At 37.8% G+C, this 21,140-nt stretch overlaps 3 protein-coding genes across 3 annotated transcripts; 1 reads left to right on the plus strand and 2 right to left on the minus strand.

The window, feature by feature from the left end:
* Positions 1–1,004: 1,004 nt before the first annotated feature.
* Positions 1,005–11,373, plus strand: LOC146619138 (uncharacterized; the record flags this gene model as incomplete). The annotated part of the gene is made up of 9 exons (XM_085370379.1): positions 1,005–1,186; positions 2,564–2,589; positions 2,899–2,984; positions 3,133–3,165; positions 3,262–3,351; positions 3,763–3,834; positions 3,943–4,031; positions 4,144–4,411; positions 11,068–11,373. Coding segments are annotated over 9 exons (1,152 nt in total), but the record flags the coding sequence as incomplete, so codon positions are not given.
* LOC146619139 (uncharacterized) lies at positions 5,903–9,791 on the minus strand. Its single transcript, XM_085370376.1, has 5 exons — positions 8,848–9,791; positions 8,483–8,579; positions 7,999–8,109; positions 7,384–7,550; positions 5,903–7,051 (listed from the first exon to the last, which is right to left on the minus strand). Exons 1-5 carry the CDS (start codon positions 9,753–9,755, stop codon positions 6,589–6,591), a joined length of 1,746 nt encoding a protein of 581 aa, XP_085226502.1. The 5' UTR covers positions 9,756–9,791; the 3' UTR covers positions 5,903–6,588.
* A 3,116-nt stretch (positions 11,374–14,489) lies between the features above and the next one.
* On the minus strand, positions 14,490–19,028 carry LOC146619140 (dehydrogenase/reductase SDR family member 11-like). The gene is made up of 7 exons (XM_085370381.1): positions 18,800–19,028; positions 17,066–17,275; positions 16,739–16,833; positions 15,922–16,051; positions 15,712–15,804; positions 15,562–15,627; positions 14,490–15,445 (listed from the first exon to the last, which is right to left on the minus strand). The coding sequence occupies exons 1-7, from the start codon at positions 18,929–18,931 to the stop codon at positions 15,404–15,406; spliced, it is 768 nt and encodes a 255-aa protein (XP_085226507.1). The 5' UTR covers positions 18,932–19,028; the 3' UTR covers positions 14,490–15,403.
* Between the last annotated feature and the right edge of the window lie 2,112 nt (positions 19,029–21,140).

A 21,140-nucleotide genomic window follows, 5' to 3' on the forward strand; every position in this document is an offset into this window, starting at 1 on the left:
CACCATCTGGGAGAGAGGCGGTGACGCCTCAGGCTGAGACATCTTGGGTGCTTGATAGGTAGATAATCTTCTTACTCTGCTGCCCTCAGGTGAATGTATGGCTATTCACCCTATGCAGCGAGCTTAACATAAGAGGAGATGGTTCCAGGAACGACAGGACACATTGCTTTGTCTTTGTGTCTTTAACTGAAGACCGTTTTTTCCTCTTTTAATTTGTAAGACTGTGAACATACAGTAAAATAATACGCAAGCATCAGTATCAACATATTTTGTAAACAAAACAGAAGTTAGCAACATAGCTTTCCTTATGCTTTACATTCACCATTAACATCTTTCCTTATACGTTCAAATAACCTTTTAAGTAACATGAAAGTAACAATCTTACAGAAAATGAAGTTAGACATTGCTTACTTACAGATTATGGCTCAACAAACTCCAACGATGTAAACTGGGCTTAAAGTTGTGCAGCTTGTTTTCTGCTCCATGCATTTTCTCACACTGCCCGCGTGAACTTTGCCTGCTGCTTACAACACATCACCAAAGGGGGCAGTGTAGCGCACACCAAACAACCAAAGAAGAAGCCACAAACTGAAGGGGTAATACTGCCCACTATTGGGAAACCTGAGAAATGCGCCAGCCAAAGAAACCCAACAAAGTAACAACCGAGGGGCAGAATAAAACCCATTATAAACGCTATTTTTCACTGTACAATTATTACCATTAACGTAGTGGCGATGGCTTAACTTTCACTTTCATTCTGGACTCAGGGCCTTAGAATTGTAATTTTTTTATTTGGCCACCGGGTGGCGCCCTTGTTCCACATGTGACGCCTGCTGGAACATACACACCTTCTCCAGCGGCCTGCTCGAGACAGATACCCGGAAAAGGCAGACTAATTTCCCGCGTGCAGCAGCAGCTTGGCCCGCTGCTCGTTCCGGACCATTTTCTGCCCTTAGGATCGTTTGAGGGTGCATTAATTTTTTTTAATCAACAGGAAATGACGTATTTGTTTTCACGTGGTAGCGGAAGTGTGTGCTGCAGACACGGGAACCGAACCATATGCTCCGGCGCTGCGCGAAACACACCCGCGGCAGAGGCACTCCTCCCCGGGGGAGCAGGAGCAGCAGCGCCGCCTGGGGACATTTTCGGCTTCTGCAAAAAAAATTAAAAACGGATCGAAATTAATGTTGGTGCCAATCTTTTGTCCATCTAAAGGCCTAATTATAATAACAATAAAATATTACTTCAAATGTTTTTTTTGGAAAATATTTTATGTTTTATGTTTTATGTTTTTGGGGCAAAAAAAGCAGTGTGCTCATGTGACGAAACCGGGATATAAAGGGTTAAAATCCGCGAAATGTAATTAAAACTTGACATGAATATTTCAAGGAGAAGTAGGTCTAAAAGATTGGCTAATTTAAAGTGGAATAAAATATTAATATATAAATTTTTTATAGCACTTTTTGGGCGTGGTCGATAGTGTGCATTTTATGAAATGCGCTCCTGGAAAAAAAATAAAAGGCGATCGAAATGACTGTTGGTGCCAATCTTTAGTCCATCTAAAGGCCTAATTATAATAACAAACAAATATTACTTCAAATGTTTTTTTTGGAAAATATTTAGTTTTTTTTGTTTTTTGGGGCTAAAAAAACAGGGCGCTCATGTAATAAAACTGGGATTTAAAGGGTTAAAACAATGAAAATATAATTAAAACTTGACATGGATATTTTAAGCAGAAGTAGTTTTAAAAGATTGACTAATTTAAAGTAGAAAAAAATATTGATATATAACATTTTTAGAGCACTTTTGGGGCGGGACCATTTTTGGTCCCGAGGTTCACGAAAGGATGGGATTTTGAGGTTCTACCAAGTAAACGGTAAGCATTATACATATGTTCCTCACTTGGCTTGCTGTTTGTTTGCTAGCGATAGGCTACTTGACGACAGCATTAGCTAACCAGTGTTCTCTAGACCAGCGTTCCCCAACTTTTTGGGTGTTTCGTGGCCCGGGGGTTGGGTCAGGCAAAATTGCAGTAGCTTCCCTGATCATTTTACAAACATAAGTGAAGAGAATCTGGACTAAAAGGCCTAGACTTATGGTTGTGTGCTGAATCTATGAATCAAACTATCACCTGGAAACATAATTAACTGGTCCATAGCTGTGAAACTGGACATGAGTTCTTGATTCTATGGAGATTAACAGTAATCCAGAAATTTACAAATTTGTCCTGGTACATCGCGTAAATGTTGTCCCAGGGACATCGCGTAAATGTTGTCCCTGGGACATTGTGTAAATGTTGTCCCTGGGACATTGTGTAAATGTTGCCCTGGGACATCGTGTAGATGTTGTCCCTGGGACATCGTGTAAATGTTGTCCCTGGCACATCGTGTAATTGTTGTCCCTGGGACATCGTGTAAATGTTGTCCCTGGGACATCGTGTAGATGTTGTCCCTGGGACATCGTGTGATAGCTTGTAAATAATGGAATGAAAATTATTGATTGTTATTAACTTGTGAAAAAGAAGTGTAACAAATCCACATGTTATGTTCTTACACCCTTACAGAAACTGTGACTCCTTCACAATGTCAGGTAAATGTCAACTCATGTTGAATAATCAACCAATCAAGCCTTTTATTATCACATGCAATGTTACACGTACAACTGCAATGAAAATTTCACCCCCTTCTGACCATACATATATTGCTTAAACATCACATTGGGAAGACAGGTCGGAAACAGTTAGGAAGGTCAGAAAACAATTTAATTAATAGATGAGGGGAGAGGAGGAGAAAAAAGAACTACAACCAGACAAAGCTCCTAGAAGACTGAAATGGATGATGGTTGCAGCATGCAAAAAGAAAATGATATCTGTTGACTACAGCATATGCTTTCTCACAGATTACCTTGTGGGAGTAGCTGGACCAAACTCTATTGGTATTTCAAGTTTGAAATCCCTGTTTGACCAGACTAACATTTCAGATGAGGTACCTCTTGACATAAAAATCCTTTTATGTTGTCATAAAACTAATGTTAAATTCTGCTTTAAATACACTTTATTGTACAATTTACTTAATGAATCGTATTCCTTAGTTCTGTTTTTATTTATATGTATTTATTTATTTGTTTTATAAGGTAATAGATGGCCTAATCTATTTGCAGTGTGAGGTATGCTGAAAAGCTTGTTTGATCATAATGACATAGCATGTTTACGTTTTTTGTAATGTATTTGAAAACATAGGTGTATTTATGTTATTTTTATAGAATTTCCCTCACATTTATCCAATACCAAGCCAAATCACTGGAAAAATTTTGGATGGGTCCACAAGAGCACAAAGTGCATACTTTTTGAAGGTATGACTTGGACTGTGGTAACTATGTTCTTATCACAAAGGGTTTATAAGTTGCCACTATAAACAAACAGCATTTTCCAAAATTGAAGCCTTGTCAGAAGAACCTGAAAAATACCTTTCTGAAACCTTTTCTGTGTAAAGACTTGTTCAAAAGCAATGCACACAGATTAAAACATTTCTGTCTTGGCCAACTGATAAAGAACACCAAAAATTGAGTGGTGCGTGTTGAGTCTGTGGTCTTGATTTGTTTTGTACACACTATAGAAATTAATTAATGGAAACCAAAAATGACACTTTCTATATGTTTGTGTATCTGCAGAATTAATTACAAGTCTCACCTGACAAGCTTTTGCAGTTTTGCAGTGTCATTCTTGACAGAAAAACATACTTGTCACATTATTTTTATTTCCAGAAAAACATCTTTCAGATGTATGAGAAATTGATTGGAGCCTGTCTGGAAAACGGCAGCCACTGGACCTTGTTTGTAAGTTGCACAGATTTTGCACTCTCTCTTGTGCATGATACTTTTCAGTGTCCCTCATTAGGAAAGCTCAAGGCCCAAGCCTACCATATCCATCTTTTTACAAAACAGTTTTGTGACATACCCAAGAGGACCATAGTCTATATGAATTCATTTGGCGAGTCGGAGGTCAGAAAAAGTGCGGTGTTGAAAAACTGGAGGTAATTAATTAACATATTTAACATAACATATTTAATTTAATTGAAATCATTACCGAACGTGGTTATTGATTTCTCTATATGCTTTTTATTTGTAATAACTGCGATCTCTCAGCTCATTTGCTTCAGCAAGAGGCTGCGCTGGAGAGTGGACCTTGTCACATGTGAGCCACCCACATCAACAGGATGGGAACTCATGTGGAGTGCATGTCATAATGGTACTGAAAACTATAGCTTTAACCTATATAAGTTGTACAAAAGGGTTAGGGTTGTGTATGGGATTTCCTATGCCCCCTGAATGCACCATCGGGGTGCATGTCCGCAACTTTAGTTCAGAGACAAACGGCAGCCAAACAACGGACAGTGTGTGCGTTCATAAGACCGTAAGTTAATGTTTTACTTCACTCAGTTATGTTGGTGTTCAGCCATGAGTGTATTTGATGACTTACCAGCAGTTTCTGCTTCTGTTTAAGTGACGTTATGTACAAGTGGCAGTTCGCTAGCATAACAGATTTGTTTGCTAATTAGCTTCTAGCAGAGAGATTCGTTGTTATCGTGTTGTTGATTCTGTGCTCTGTGTAACAGATGATAAACCGATGTAAAGTTGCCTTCAGTGCATAGTTGTATGCGGTGTGTTAATGCATAATGTCTGACTTTAAGTTTATGTAACCAGGCTGAAGTATAATGTCAGCTTATTTAGCTATATACTGTACTTGAGTACACCTCAGTTGTATCTTTATGTTTATTATGTAATCTGATTCCTAATTGATTGTATTATTATGCTTTGTCTGCAGAAACCACACATACACACACACACACACACACACTCTATTTCGCCCAGCTGCGGGCACATTCTCAATTGAAAATACAAAGAATGACAACTTTATTCCTGGACTCTGCCTGTTTGTTCCTCTCACATCTGAACATTTGCAAGTGTCCTGACCCGACACTCTGAAGTGATTGCTGCCAGCTCAGATTTCTTTAACCCTTCTGAACATAAGTAATGTTTACATTTTTGCCTATTCAGTTTTTAAAGCCTTAGAGGCAGGATGGTAAAATCTCAATTTTTTTTGTAGATTGAACCATTTCAGCAGTAATGCTTTGCTTTGGTTGCTCTGTTTTTTTTTTTTTCTCGGGGGGGGGGGGTTAAAAACAAACAAACATTTCTTTGTTAATCTAATTCTTTTAGATTAACTAATGCCGGTTTCCAACACTAATGATCGGGTGAAGGAGAGAGATGAGGGTGTGCACGGCCACTGGTGCTCTTATCCCTGTTCTTTGTGATACAATCCAACAGGAAAGCAGTCAAACCCTTGGACATTAGCCAAGTTAACGTTCACAAATATATACACACAGAGGAACTCTGAGCCCCAATGTCAGCATTAGCACAAACATGCCACTTCATACCAAATCTCAGTGTGAGGTCAGGTGTTAGTCTCATTCCATTATTCTGGCTATATTTTCTTACTCATTACTATTAAACTTATACTTAAGACTAACTATTAACAAAATCACACCCCAATAACTCTGTTATTACACTTTGTATTTAATCATAAAAAGGCTGGATGTTGAAACCTTTTACTTCTATTTTGTATGAGCCAGGATTCTCAACAGCTGATACTCTATGTCCAAAAAGTGACAGGTATCGTTTTATGGAGCAAAAAACTTAAGAGCGCATATTTTATAAATAATACCAACAATTACAAATGCAGACCTTTAATAGTAATAAGTAATCCTTTATTTATAATGCATAGCAATATAAAAATAGTAACATATGAAAATATTACAATGGGCACAGATGAATTTGTATCAAAAACAGCAACCAAGCCAAAGTAATGAATAACACACATAAATAACAACTGCTTGAGAGACCAAACAATTTCTTTTCATCTGTTCCTTGGCAGAAAGTTAAGACAGCTATTCAGCTTTAGGTTTCAATAAACAGAAGTAATGGATGCAGTCCCTTTGAAATGTCACACAAAAGTCTGCTTGTGCATATACTTAGCTTTAACTCTTCTCTTTTTTGTTTTGTATTCCAAAAGGTTTTCATTTTCTCCAGAGGATGTCTCTCTTTCAGTGGTTATCGACTGTTCACATTCATTTTCAGACTGTTGGAATGTCGATGCTGGCCGAACGTTTCTTGCTAGAATACAATGGCCTAATTTTGCGTGCATTATCTGTCGTCTTTATTTCGTACTGGCATATACTTTTGCCTACTTGTTTTGTTTTTAAGACATTTGTATGCAGTTCATCTATCATTGCAGTAATACCCTCTGGAATGAATGCCCACTGTTTAACTGTGTCTAAAACAGCATTTAGTTTTCCAACTGCATCTTCTGTGCATTTTTTGTCTGTGCTTTCAACTACAGGAGTGTCATTCAAAGTTGATAGAGGACTTTTCAGAGAGTTTTTCATTTGTTTAAAATGGCTACAAGCCACCTTCAGGCAAGCACATGTGTTATAGTGAGAGAACGTACAACAAGTGCACTGAAGTGTTTCAGCCGATGCAAAAAAACACAGATTTCCAAACAAACTTGGCATTTTTATCACTTTCAAGTCCTCACAGTGTACAAAGTAATGCCTTTCTTTCACTGCAATTCTTGCCAAGGTCTGTTTCCATGTTTGGATAGATGTCATTGTCAGCCTCTGCTAATTTTGCAAGTAACACTAGATGCTTGCAAAGAAGTCCTCGTAAGCCATATGTACAGTTGCAGTAGGACTCAACAGGGCAGACATCATACACCATGTCTTCTCTTGACTCAGATGGGACTTGATATGCATTAACTCCATGGCTGTTCTTGACTGTAATTTTAAGAGCCCAACCACTTTCCATCAGTCTTGAAGCAGAGTCTGAAACTTGAGACAAGGTGTCAGCAAACCTGTTTTTCATGCGGCCCACATCTTGCAGGGTTTTTATGACTGAGAAGTAGTCGTCGGCCTTCCCTAGGAGCACTTCAATCAGATCATCCAGACGCCTATTCTTGTAGCCAGATAAAAACTGGTATTTCAGGCGGTGGAAAAATCTGAAAAACAGTTATTTGAAATGATTAGTAACTGTAATTGAAGGAATTTAAAGTTTTAATCAAGACTGTATTATTTTTTTAAAAATTGGAATACCTATTGCACACGTCTTTTATAAAGGAATGCTCTGTGCCGGTTTAGCTGATTTAGGCAAATCCACCTACTCTGTTTTTTGTTGTGATAACATAAAAAACGCTGCTAGAATTTAAAGGATTTGCCTAAAACCTGTTCTGGCAATGACATGACGAACCTACTCAGTTTAGCCTCTTGGATTAAAGCATAATATCTTTTTTTCAGCAATACAATTGAATGAGGTCAAAATAATAAATCATACCTTTCAATCACATTGTTTGTTTCAGAACGAGCGTGACTGAAGCGACGGCCGTAGTCACACCACATGTGGCCAATGCCTTCCCAGTGCTTCTGAAAATACTGGCACACCAAAGGGTATTGCTTAAATGTCTGGCAGAACTCTGCTGATGTGGCTTTAAAGTCGTCCTCCTAAGAGAATTGGATGCAACAGAATATATTTCAATCCATTTAACAGACCTATTGAAATCTTTAATATTATGTATTGAAGCCCTTTTCCTTTTATTGAATAACATTAAGAATTTTAAGTTATTAATAATATGTCGTGTTTTTGTATTAAGAAGCAATTATTTCTTCCCTTACAATGGCTAAGAAGGAACACTAAACCTATAAGCATATTTGGTTTCAGCATCTGTCTGTGAAAGAATCCCACTCACAAGTTCTACTGCACAGTGGGTGACACAATGATGTTCTGCACAGCTTAAGTACTTGTTTTGATAAGCAAGATAAGAAGCCAGTTTTAGAAATTGTTTCAAAAATCTATTTTGTATCTCTCTGTAACTTTTTTTAGCAACTGAAAGTTATTATGCTCTTAGTGTAATCAAGAAATCAAAATGTGAAATAGACAAATTACACTTACAGATGTGCAAGCTTTCAGCTTACAAAAGAAAGAAATGATTTCATTTCTCTTTTGGGTGTTAGAAAGCCCATGGACCCCGGACTCTGATTTTGAAAGCCATCGATTAACAGCCTGTGAATGTAAGAGAAAAAAAGTTAATCTGGAGAGAGAGACAGAGGAGCAGCTGTACAAAAAGCATAAAAGAAAGCTGACGTCCAAAAATAACTTTGTCACTCACTGGACAAGAGGACCTGTGCATTACAGAAATCAACCAGGCAAACATATTTTTAAATGTCAAAAAGAGCTTTGGGAAGCAGCCACCAGAAGATGAGTGCACTGTGGTCTTAAATGGATGGACATAGTCACTCAACATTTTATCCCTTTATATTCATTAACCTGAGTAGGTGAATATCACAATGAGGCAAATCATGACAACAGGACCCTGTTGTAAAAATGTGTTTCAGGTGCATCTTAGACAACGTGAAAAGAAAACAATGTGGTTTACCTGCAAGACATGGTACCAGCATAGAAGGATAGCTGACTCTGGAAAAACCTTTTGCAAAGCATTTATTTCCGCAAAGTCTTTGTCAACCATAAATGCTCTACAGAAAAAAAGAAAACACTAAATGAGATTAAACAGTATGAAAATGTTTTTGCTATCTCAAAGCACCACTTCAATGCCAAATTAAACATTTCAACTCACAAGTAGATATATAAAATACTGCATACAGCCTATAGGAATAACTTTAACAACTGGAAAGGAAAGTTTTTTGCAGCCCATGCTGCAGCTATAGCATTAGATTCTGGCATGTTATAACTTTTTTGAAAAGGAATTATTTCAAAATTAATAGCTGTCAATGTATTATTTACCTCGGGGAAGTTGGGAAATGCTCACAAACTATTCCAAGAACAGTTTCCAGGGTTTTCTGACTTTTGTTGCTGACAATAGCATAGGCCACAGGGACTCCATGCCCATGATCATCTCTTACAACAAGTGTGAATAAGGGAAATGAATACTGGTTAACGCAGTGCGTGGTGTCAACAAATACTAACTGTTTTGCATAGTTCTCCATGTTTGATTTCATTACAGGTGTCTGCAAAACAATCATTAGTTCTTGGTCAGATGTGTATGGTTGATAGAAGAGAACATGTTCTTGATGTTTTCCATTAAGTAAGGTATGTACACTTTGACTGTCTCCACAGTTAAAGTGCTTCTTCCTCATCATGCAGGTTCTAACACTGTCAATGTCACGTGGTGTGACAAAATGCTCTCTGTTGTGAAGATCTCTGTGTCCATGTTCTTTGGCCCATTTATGACATTCGGTTAGTATGATGGCTGGCTTAGTTCCAAGGGAAAGCAGTTCCTCAATCTTCCTCCTCAAATCACTGGAAATATTGTTGAAATGTGCGTCTTTTGGGTCCGAAGGATCATGCCCATCATGCTTATCATATGTACGCTGCACGATGACTGTGTGGTCTTTCCAACATTTGAGTACTTTAAATGAAACATAGGCCTTACAGCCCACTGCTCTGTAGCGGTTTCGACTTTTTTCCCCAGCTCTGATGCAGTTGAATTTGTAATAGTCTCTTTTCCTGTCTTTACCTGAGGCAACATTTAAACATTTATAATGTCCATGAAGGGTTAATGAGTTCAATTTTTCTAACACAACACTGAATGGGTCCTCCTGGCATTGTGACACATGCACACAAAGTTGTGTGTCTTTTCCAGTTCTTTTTTTTTCGTCATTCAGAACACTTCTTCTAATTATGTCGTCCATTTCTGGTGGAAAAATAACGAAGGTTTAATTAGTCAATATTCATTAATTCATTTTAACTTGTTTTGGGTTTTTTTGCAATACAATGTAAATATTAAATATAATATTAAAAAAAATATATATATAAAATAATATAAAACAAACAGGGGCTAAAAGAAGCTAAACTTTCATATGGTATGTCTCTGGCAACTTTAACATGATGTCCCAGGGACAACATCTACACGATGTCCCAGGGCAACTTCTACATGATGTCCCAGGGACAACATTTACGCGATGTCCCAGGGACATATACATATACAATACCAGAATACCAGAATACCGGACTGGTAATCTGGTATACCGGGTATTTTCCCTGTGGGGGGCTGATTTTTTTCTTCTTGTTTGCATTAGTTCAATTTTAATTTTCAATCAGATCTCTTAACGCCTCTGGCCCCTCCTACTTTCCGTGTGCGCCTACGCACCCTAGAACAGAGTTAGTGTTAATAAAGCGGGATACAAACGAAGAAAGAAAAGAGGGAAAAAAACTAAGAGAGAAAAATAAACAAGAAATAGATACAGCAAAGTGTGTCAAATTAACCAACATGTTAGCAGTGCAGTAGTACCAGAAACAGCTGATATAAAGCCCTGGCATTCACAAGAGCCTGCTGTAGCATGTTAGCAGTGCAGTAGTACCAGAAACAGCTGATATAAAGCCCTGGCATTCACAAGAGCCTGCTGTAGCATGTTAGCAGTGCAGTAGTACCAGAAACAGCTGATATAAAGCCCTGGCATTCACAAGAGCCTGCTGTAGCTCATGGCTTTATTTCTGTGTCTCTATTCTAAACGCACGTAAATAATTTTTGCAAGAACAAATGTCGCATTTTGAGTAGAGAATTATTTTCATGTACAAAATTCATGTACAGAATTCATGTATTTCAGTGTTTGCTATTATCCACATAGACACAAAATAATAGTGTAGTTAAGAACATTTTCGGTTAGTATTTTTAATTATTTGATTGTAAAATATATATTTTTTTATGTTGGTTTTAATCTAGTTTAAACCAAACCACTTCACTGGATTTAGCTACATTTGTGTTTCCTGAATGCAGTGGCTAGCGAGCTGATTGGAGACCAAAACAGCCACTCATTTTGAATTCAAGTCTGTAATTAGTTGGTTTTTTGGCATATTTATAACCATGTACAGAAAAAGTTGAGTGTGCAGGGAGCAGAGATGTTGACAGCATTTATGATGTTATTCTGGTATTATTATTATGTTATTATTATGTTATTATTATGTTATTATGTTATTCTGGTATTCTGGTATTCCTGTCCCCAGCATCTCTGCTTTTGTTTTGTCCCCAGCATCTCTGCTGGGGACAGGAAGAGACTGAACAGGGTGATCCGAAGGGCCAGCTCTGTTCTAGGATGCCCTCTGGACCCAGTGGAGGTGATGAGTGACAGGAGAACGGCGGCTAAGCTGTCATCCCTGTTGGACAACGTCTCCCACCCCATGCAGCAGACTGTGACAGCACTGAGCAGCTCCTTCAGTGGGAGACTGCGGCACCCACGGTGTGGGACGGAGAGATTTCGCAGGTCTTTCCTCCCCACTGCTGTCAGACTCCATAATAAAGACTTTAACTGATCAAGCACACACATCCATACATATGCAATAATACTAAGTGCAATAATCCTTTCTGTCATCGTTGTATTTTTACTCAGTTGTATATAGAATTTGTATTTGTATTCTATTTTTATCTTATTGTATATTTATTTTATTTTATTCTACTGTATATAGTATTTTATTTTATTCTATTCTGTACAGTTGTGTACTGTATTTATTCTTATTGTATTCTAATTTTTGCCTCATAACTTTTGCACTGTCCACTTCCTGCTGTGACAAAACAAATTTCCCACGTGTGGGACTAATAAAGGTTATCTTATCTTATTATTTAAATGATCGTTACTTAAGGTTTGTAATATTTGCAGATGACACAAATATACTGTGTTCAGGTGTGGAGTTGCCACAGGTTTTGGAAATGATCACACAGGAATTAACGATATTAAAGAAGTGGTTTGATATAAATAAATTATCATTGAATCTCAATAAAACCAAATTTATGTTGTTTGGAAACCAAAAGAAAAACATCGAAGTAGAAATATGTGTTGACAATGTATATTTAGAAAGAGTAAATGAAATAAAATTTCTTGGGGTGATCATTGACCACAAGCTCTGTTGGAAGCCACACATTACTTATGTTCGGGGGAAATTGGCACGGGGCATTGCCGTCCTGGGAAAAGCAAAGCATATGTTGGATCAGAAAGCACTGCACATTTTATACTGTGCTTTACTACTGCCATATATGAGCTACTGTGTAGAGGTCTGGGGAAACACATACAAAAGTAACACACAAACAATAACTATAATACAGAAAAGGGCCATTAGATTAATAAATAATGTAGGGTACAGGGACCATACAAATGCACTCTTTGTCAAAATGCAAGCTATTAAATTCCAAGACTTGGTGAAGCTTAAAACAGCGCAAATAATGTATAAAGTCAGAAATAAATTGCTTCCCAAAGAAATCTGTAAATTGTTCATAGAAAGAGAAGGTGGGTATAACTTAAGAGGGAAATGGAATTTAAAAATACAAAGTGCTAGAACAACTTTAAGAACTATGTCAATCTCAATTGCAGGAGTTAAATTATGGAACAGTCTAACAGAAGAAATAAAAGACAGTCAAAACATAAAACAGTTTAAAGTAAAATATAAAAACCTAATTTTAAATAAGTATAAGAATGAAGAAAACGGGGTTAACCCAGGATGGTAATGTTGCTGGTAATGGTGTTGCGGTTCTTTTTTGGTTGTTTTTTTGTTTTGTTTTGGTTTGTTGTTTTTCCATAACTTGTGTATCTGCAAATATACACATTCTGTATTTTTCATATGAAAGAAACTATACTGTGGTGGGGCTTGCTAATTTCTTGTTTTTGATTTATGTATGTTATGTTTTGTTTTACTTCATATGTTTATATGTTTCATATGTTGTTTGTTTAATTTAAGACAAAAAAAAAAATTAAATGAATGAGAGGTAAAACTTGAGGGGGTAGGGACAAATAAGTAAATACTTCAGCCTACTCCTTTTCAAACAAATAATGGAATGATATTTTGTAATGATTGTGAAGGCACATGTTTGAAATGTTTGAAATAAAAATGAACTGAACTGAACTGAACTTATTGAACTTATGTTATTTCATCAGGGTTGTGTTTACTGCCAGATTCTTCATGTGGTCAATACTGGTTTATAAGGCATTTCTATTGCTTGGGACACCAATCTATTCTGACTTTAAGAAGAAAAGGTTTCTTCATATATAAACTGGACATGTCAGATATCAGTTATTCAGATTACTTTAGCTGACTTTAGCTGACAAAGATATAATTGATCTGCTCTTTGACACTGAAGATTAAGATTCGTATTTTCCTTTTTATTTTTTTGTAAAACAACACAGTCAGTCATGCCCATGCATACCATTTATCATGGTACTGCTAAATTAGCAGAACAGCAAAGATATTCTCTATAACACTGTTGAGACTGTGCATGTATGGGTGCAGCAACCTGAGGGAGCTGGGCTAAATCTGTCTAACCTGAATGGACAGGATTTGCTGTCTCATGCTCCCAACAGTGACAAATACACAAGCAAAAAGCAAAACTAGAGAAAAATCATCCAGGAGGGATCAGAAGAGAGCAATGGCCTCTGGTAAAACTGTTTGCAAAACCATTTCATTTACAGGGGTTGTCTTGTTGTTGCCATCTCTTCAGGGCACCACGGTTACTGTCATGTGCACAAAAGCGGATTAAATGGATTCACAACAGATTATGCTTCCTAGATGGGGTCAGTGATATGTTAAAGAAATCGCTCATTAAGGTCTAGTAGCTCACAAATGTCAGCAGAGTGTGACAGAGTATAAAAACAAATATAAAATCGAATTAATATTTAAACCACGCTGTAAAAAAGAATTACGTAGAAAAACAGAAAATGTCCTGGTAATTTTCTGTTTTGACTTCGCTGCACTCAAATGAAGTCCAGAGTCACCAGATTTCAATCCAACGGGATGTGGGAACTTAAAAGATTCACATTACGGATGTGCATCTAAAAAATCTGCAGCAACTGTGTGACCAAAATCTTAGTAGGAGTGTTTCCAGCACCTTGTTGACTCTGCCATTTAGAGTTTAAGCCGATCTGAAGGCAAAAGGGGTCCAACTTTGTAATAGCAAGCTGTATCTAATAAAGTGGCTGGTGATTGTTTTTCAGGCAACACTTTAACAAAATTTATATTTTATTACAGCAGTTAATTATGTTGATCATTTTCATGAACGAGTGTTGATGGCTTTATCTTCTCTCGTTTCATAAAGGATGCCATGGATCAAATGCCAAAGGAGGAACGCCCCTTTGAATTCAAACAGCTCTTACTGTGGCCGCCACATAGACATTTCTGTCACTTCACTCAGTTTGTGTGTTCTGGGAAATTCAATATGTTTAAATAACATAACATAACATTAACATTCTCAGGACTTTTTACATTTACTTTCACATGTATTAGTAGTATGTTATTCATTAACGGTATCCAAATATTTCAGCTATTTTTCAGCCCTTTCTGTGCCATACAATGTATAAATTTAATTTCCTTTAAATAATACATAATAATTATGTAGATACAAAATTTTCTAATAAAAAAAATAACAGAGTGCAACAAAGTTTCCTTGAACACCATTTTATTAGATAAGTTAGTGAAATTATTCAGAACAAACATCATAAAGTTATATAAGGACCAGATCATAAACTGTCCCCTGTGTTTCAGTCATTACTCACATTACCTGTGAGATGCTACTCTGTAAGATTCCCTGAAGTACACTATCATATAATTAGCAAGAACAACATGACCTTAAGCTATAGCCCCACACACTGACACAAATCCCTAACTTACGTGGATACGCATTTCTTTTAGCGTTTAATTCTAAACGCTGAAAACCAGCTCTAACACTGTTTAAAAAAAGACTGCCACTGTGATTACACTGTAGAAACAGGTAGAGTGGGTAGAAATGGAACCTCCAACTTCATCACTGCATTTGTTAGATGTTTAAGATGAGGCTCTGGCTGCTGGGCAGGGGTTAGCATATACTCAGCTTTAATATCTCTCTGGGCTTTTAACTAGCCTTGTGTTTGCATGGTGTGTGTGCAGATATTTGCAAAGAGCTAATGTTGAGTTAGTTGTATAATGCAGTTGCTTCCATCATGGATGCAGTTTGTGCTTTTACCATTGTGCTCTTGTCAATTCATGCAAAACAAGAAATACAAGTAATGTCCTTATTTTTACTCCTCAGAAGTTGATTCCCATTTTACAATTTTCCTGCTGCTTACACACGAACTAAAATCAGCTGGTTATAGAGCAACAGCAAGACATGATTAACAGTTTTTTCTTTCTATTTGGCCATCCTCCAGATGATTGGAAGAACCTTTAAAAGGCCAGTAGTGCTATAATTGTTACAACTGTGTTGTATTACTGAAAAATGTACCGTAATCTGATTACAGCAGCATGTTACACCCAATGCTGGTCGTCAGTTTCATAAAGGAGAAGAATTGGTCTTATTAATTCAGGAGCGTCTCGTGGTGCAACTCTAAGACTTCTGCTCTGTTGCTAACATCTGAACCTCTCCAATCTGAAAGAAAAGTTATGTTAATGTTACCTTTTTATAACACCACATAATACAAGAAAACAAAAAAAGTTAAATAAGTCACAATTAAAAGAAAATGAAAACAACAGTAAATCACAAACCAGAACATGAGGAGGGGCACCGAGCACGTATATAACAGCGTTGACAACGTCTTTTGCTTCCAAAGGCTGCAAGAGAAATGAAAATATTATTTTTTTTTAATCCGAGTAATCATCTAAATAGTACATGAACTGCCGAAATAATAATCTTACCTTATATGCAGAGAAAGCTCTGGCTTTTATATCAGGATTGTTGCTATAGAGCCGCAAAGGAAATTCAGTCTTCACTAAGCTGGGAGAAATGCTCTGCAAAAGAGTAGATACTGAAAAGAACTTCAGGAAGCATTGTGCATGTGTGTCATAGAAGCTTATATTGGTGGTAAAGGCAGCCTTGGAGCTGGTTACAATGTTTTAAAGCCTTACTGTGGCTCGGATATGGGTGTTTTCTGCACGGAGCTCCTGCCTTAAGCCCTCAGTCAGAGCGGTTACAGCAAACTTGGTGGCGGTGTAGAAATGTGCATCAGCAAGGGGAATCACATGATGTCCACATACACTAAAACAGCAGGCAATTTGTTAGCTTTTACACAGATGGGCATTAAACAACATGTATTGATCTTTAAGTTATTCCTTTAAAGCCATGTCTGATTGATTCAAGAAAATCTGTGGCCCACCACAGAGCTGTATCAGGTCTGTAACAATCATTTTGTTTTGATGATTTGATAATGATAATTCCTGAGCTGTGCACCTTTTCCAGCGCAGACATTTTTTCTGTGTGTTCCATGTGGGCCAAGAGGTTTTTGGATTCTCTTGGCTGTTTACTGTTCTGTTGTTGGTCCTTCAGGGTTTCATTTTCTAGCCATAATTCCTGTTTGGTTTTCTGTGATTTTATCATCAGCTTAGATTTTGCTTTCTTTCATATTTCTCAGGTATAGTTATCATTTAATAAATCAACAGATTAACTAAATCACTTTTTTCTGATTTAGCTCAGCTCTTATCCCTGACACTTTTTCTTATGGACTGTGTGCTGGCTAAGAATAAATGAGGCATCTTTGGTTCCTGCCCTCTGCCTCTCTGCATCCTGCATTTGGATGCATCTCTTCAAGATTCTAAAACCGTAACAGTAAGTTTTTCTATCATTGTTAATGTAGCAGGAATGTTGTATTATAACTATGTGTAGATGAAACCAACAGTGTATGCGACATGCGGGCTCGTCATTGTACATCAGCAAATAAAAATGCACCTGTTTATGTTTATGATGTGCCCATCGTCAACATGTCTCTCTTTCATTGACTGATATGCTTCACGCGCGCAGATACTCAATCCAAAAACGTTCACCTGCAAGAGACCGAGAAGAAGAAAAAAAACTTTACATTTAATCATTTCTTCTTGTGCACAAGTGTAAATTAACCCACAGTGTTAATTCTTACTCAGGTGCAACATTAAAAGCACTGATAGGTTACATTTATTATTTTAATGTATTGTTCTGCTGGGACACCCTTGATGTTACTTTGAAAGAAATCACAAACATCGCTGCAGACCAATCCAGGAGATAACACTGAGCTCTTACATCCATCATGTTCTTCCAGCCGCTGGTTTTGCCACTTAGCAGCGGCTCTGGGTGAGCCAAGCCGGCGTTGTTGATGCACACGTCCACGCCTCTGTGCTGCTCTTTGATCGCTGCAAACATGGACAGAATCTCCTCTTCGTTGGTCAAATCACACTTGAAAGGCACCAGAACACCAGAGTGGCCGGCACTCTGACACTCTGCTGCCAGTTTCTGAAACCAAGCAGGAAACAAAAACAGACTTCAGAATCCCATGTGTGTTTAATGTATGTAAAAATCGTTCACAATTTAGATTTATATAAACTTAGTGTAAATAAGTAGATTTAAGTTTTCACTTTGCATATCACCTCTAAGTTTACAGATTGAAGTCAACTGAAGAATCATTAACCAAAGTCTTAAAGGGAAAAAAAAGCTGCACAAATGCCGTTTTAACATAAAGCTGCCGTCATATTCTGTCTGAAAAGATGACAAACTTCAGGATTCCCTTTGTGTGTTTGCTCTGTGTTTCAATCTACCATTTAAACATTTACAGTGAGGAACATAAGTATTTGAAAACCCTGCGATTTTGCAAGTTCTCCCACTTAGAAATCATGGAGTGGTCTGATATTCACATTGTAGGTGCATTCCCTCCGTGAGATACAGCATTTAAAACACAATTCAGGAAATCACATTGTATGATTTTCAAAGAAGCAAGAATTCTGGCTCTCAAAGACCTGTTACTATGCCTTTAAAAAGTCCACGTCTACTCCACTTATTAATCTAAATTAGTAGCACCTGTCTGAGCTTTTTAAAGACACCTGTCCACCCTACAGCCAGTCAGACTCCAACTGCCTCCATGGGCAAGACCACAGAGCTGTCAAAAGAAATCAGAGATAAAATTGTGGACCTCCACAAGGCAGGAAAGGGCTACGGGGCAATTGCCAAGCAGCAATTGTTAGAAAACGGAAGAGGCTAAAGACGACTGTCTCCCTTGGACTGGGCCTCCATACAAGATCTCACTTCATGGGGTATCACTGATGATAAGAAAGGTGAGGAATCAGCCCTCAACTACACAGGAGGAGCTGGTTAATGTAATGAAGAGAGCTGGGACCACAGTTTTAGAGGTCACTGTCAGTAGAACACGTGGTCTCAAATCATGCATTGCACGGAAGGTTACCCTGCTCAAGTCATCACATGTCCAGGCCCGTCTGAAGTTTGACAGTGACGATCTGGATGATCCAGAGGAGGTGTGGGAGAAAGTCATGTGGTCAGATGAGACCAAAATAGAACTTTTTGGTCTAAACTTCACTTGCAGAGGAAAAAGAAGGATGAGTTGCATCCCAAGAACACCATCCCTACTGTGAAGATTTGGGGGTGGAAACATCATGCTTTTCTGCTAAGGGGACAGGATGAATGAGGTCACCATTCAGAATTCTTGCTGATTTCCAAGTGTTCAAATACTTACGTGCAGCAGTGCAATACAAATACATTTTTGCTTGAGGCTCTTTGTGAACAGCTCACAAAGAGTATACTATACAGCAGGCACATGATTATGCAGTGATGCCTGCCAAAGACATTTTCTACATTTCTGTGGTTTTGAGGTGTGACACAAACTGTGAATTGCACAATCAACACATAGGTTTATGAGAAAAATACATCTAACTCTGCTGAAAAATGATCCTCATAGCATTAGATATCAACCAATACTTCGTGACAGAGTCACTTTACATTAAATTACTCCCCGCAGAAACTGCAAACCTGTATTTTTCCGACGTCCCTGGCGCAGCCCACCACTTTCATTCCGAGCCGTGCCAGCTCTACAGCTATAGCCGCCCCAATCCCGACCGAGGCTCCGGTCACCAAAGCCACTCTGCCCCGCCAGCGCTCCATCACAGCCCGGACGCCGGTGTTCAGACACGCACGAAAGAACAAGGAAAGAATCACAAGTATAAAGAGCGTGAGTGACGAGTGTCCTGTGATATAAAGCATTTATATAAACATCTCAAACATAACTGACACCGAGGCTGCAGCACATTGGCACAGCAGAATTCCTCCTCCTCCTGAGTGTACCCTGGTGCCACGCTACGCCCCACGCTCTAAAACAGGTTTGTGTGCTGCATTAAAATCAGGTGCAAACATAGGAAAACAGATCAATCAGCTCTGTTGTTGTAATTAAATACTTCAAGGGAATTCAGATTCAGAGGTGTGGACTCGAGTCACATGACTTGGACTCGAGTCAGACTCGAGTCATTAATTTTATGACTTTAGACTTGACTTGAAAAAATGTTCTAAGACTTGTGACTTGACTTGGACTTTTACACCAATGACTTGGGACTTGAATTGGACTTGAACCGGTTTACTTGAAAAGACTTGATATTTCACCCCAAATATAAAATTTAACATGCATATTATATAGAGATTGAAAATGTGACGTCATTCACGGGTAGAATCGCAAAGGATTCTGGGAACTCGTGGCAAGCGGTACTAGCACACGCAGGCTTTCAATTAAAATCAGTCACACAGCGATAAAAAGAAACACAAAAATGTCAAGAAGCTGTTGTATTATTAACTGCAATAGCCGGTCGCATGACAGCCACGGGAAGCCGACGGGTAAAGAGATCGGTTGTTATCGGATTACGTAGTTGAAGAGAAATTGTTCAAACCATGTTTCCGAAGTAACAAAGAAGCGACTGGATTGCAGCCATTCAAAGATCAAATATAACGTCCCAGAACACTCCAGCTCACAGGTTAGTCTGCTCCAAGCATTTACACAAAGGTCAGTCTGCTGTTGTAGTTAATGCGTCATTTTCATAACATAATTGGTGATATAGGTTACAAGTAAGTCTGGCGCTGAACAGAAATTGTCGCGCTATGCTCCTTTATTTATTGTGCATAAATAGTAAATTATCCTGACACAATATTGCGTTTCGCTTCTGTTATTATGGTACACTGACAAAAACACATACTTTTATTCACAGGCTAAAACAGGTTTTTTGTATCACTAATTGCCCAGTACGATTACAGCATACAGTATTATTGTCACTGCTACATTTCTGTGATGGGTACCAGAAATTATTTCCACTACTAATTAATTACCGTTGAGCTCAAAGGTCCTATTAATAAACTGTTAAGGAATGTGTATTTATGAAGACGATTTGTGAGACTGGTAAACTTATGATACATACGATGGTCTTTCGTTCTACACGGTGCATTTCAAGGTCCTGCACCCATCCGTCGGTAAACTGTACCTGGGCTTGTTGCAGTGACCGGAAGTTACTAAACTTCATGAGTGTATGCACTCACTCCAAGAACCGTATAATTATAAATATGCATATAAATATGCTAAGATGAGATAGCTGACTTCATCTAACTAGCAAATGTTTTCCAGGCTACGTTGGTGATGCAGTTTTTTTTAATGTGTATGATATTTTTGTCATGCGATTTTAAAGCTGGTCCTACAACCGCATCCAAGAATAATATGCAGCTTATCTCAGAACTGTCGGTGAAAATTATTCTTGGAGCTAGGTTTAATTGAGCTGCATTTTAAAGAGGTGCAATTTCACAATTTGTGTATATTTTCTAAGTTCACTATTTTGTATGTGTTGAGAAAAACACAGATTTTAAAATTACATGGTCTAATATTTACATTTAGCATAACTGCAACATTATTTTTTCGTTTGTTTTTTTTAAAGACTCGAAAGGACTTGAAATTCAAAGTTTCAGACTTGTGACTTGACTCGGACTTTTACACCAGTGACTTGAGACTCGACTCTGACTTGCCTGACATTACTTGAGACTTGACTTGAGACTTGAGGATAAAGACTTGAGACTTACTTGAGACTTGCAAAACAATGACTTGGTCCCACCTCTGTTCAGATTGCACAAACTGATCAAAAGCAAGTAAAACTCCGACTTAAATTTAAGAGTCACATCTAGTATTAGTATTTATTTCAGTACTGGCTATACATTCCTTTGCACCATCTAATGTGCTTCTAAACGGACACAGGAAATGTTGAGTTTATATAACGATAAATACATGGATAGATTTATGCAAATATTTTTAGGATTGGTTTGTTCACTTATTTGCAGGTATTAGTAA

The sequence above is a fragment of the Diplotaxodon limnothrissa genome, linkage group LG14, assembly GCF_057381915.1.
Source record: "Diplotaxodon limnothrissa isolate DT_005_m linkage group LG14, D_limnothrissa_male_GT1.1, whole genome shotgun sequence".
Classification (NCBI taxonomy): domain Eukaryota; kingdom Metazoa; phylum Chordata; class Actinopteri; order Cichliformes; family Cichlidae; genus Diplotaxodon; species Diplotaxodon limnothrissa.

Bases quoted from the DNA above. Each gene is read 5' to 3' on its own strand.
- LOC146619139 (XM_085370376.1), bottom strand. From the start codon at position 9,755: ATGGACGACATAATTAGAAGAAGTGTTCTGAATGACGAAAAAAAAAGA. The intron at 8,110-8,482 runs GTAAACCACATT...TTACATTCACAG, and splicing joins GCTGGTACCATGTCTTGCAG to GCTGTTAATCGATGGCTTTC. The intron at 7,551-7,998 runs GTAAGTGTAATT...CAATTCTCTTAG, and splicing joins AGCTGAAAGCTTGCACATCT to GAGGACGACTTTAAAGCCAC.
- LOC146619140 (XM_085370381.1), bottom strand. From the start codon at position 18,931: ATGGAGCGCTGGCGGGGCAGAGTGGCTTTGGTGACCGGAGCCTCGGTC. The intron at 16,834-17,065 runs GTAAGAGCTCAG...GGTCTCTTGCAG, and splicing joins GCTGGAAGAACATGATGGAT to GTGAACGTTTTTGGATTGAG. The intron at 15,446-15,561 runs GTTTGTGATTTA...CTTTTCTTTCAG, and splicing joins GTGCCCCTCCTCATGTTCTG to ATTGGAGAGGTTCAGATGTT.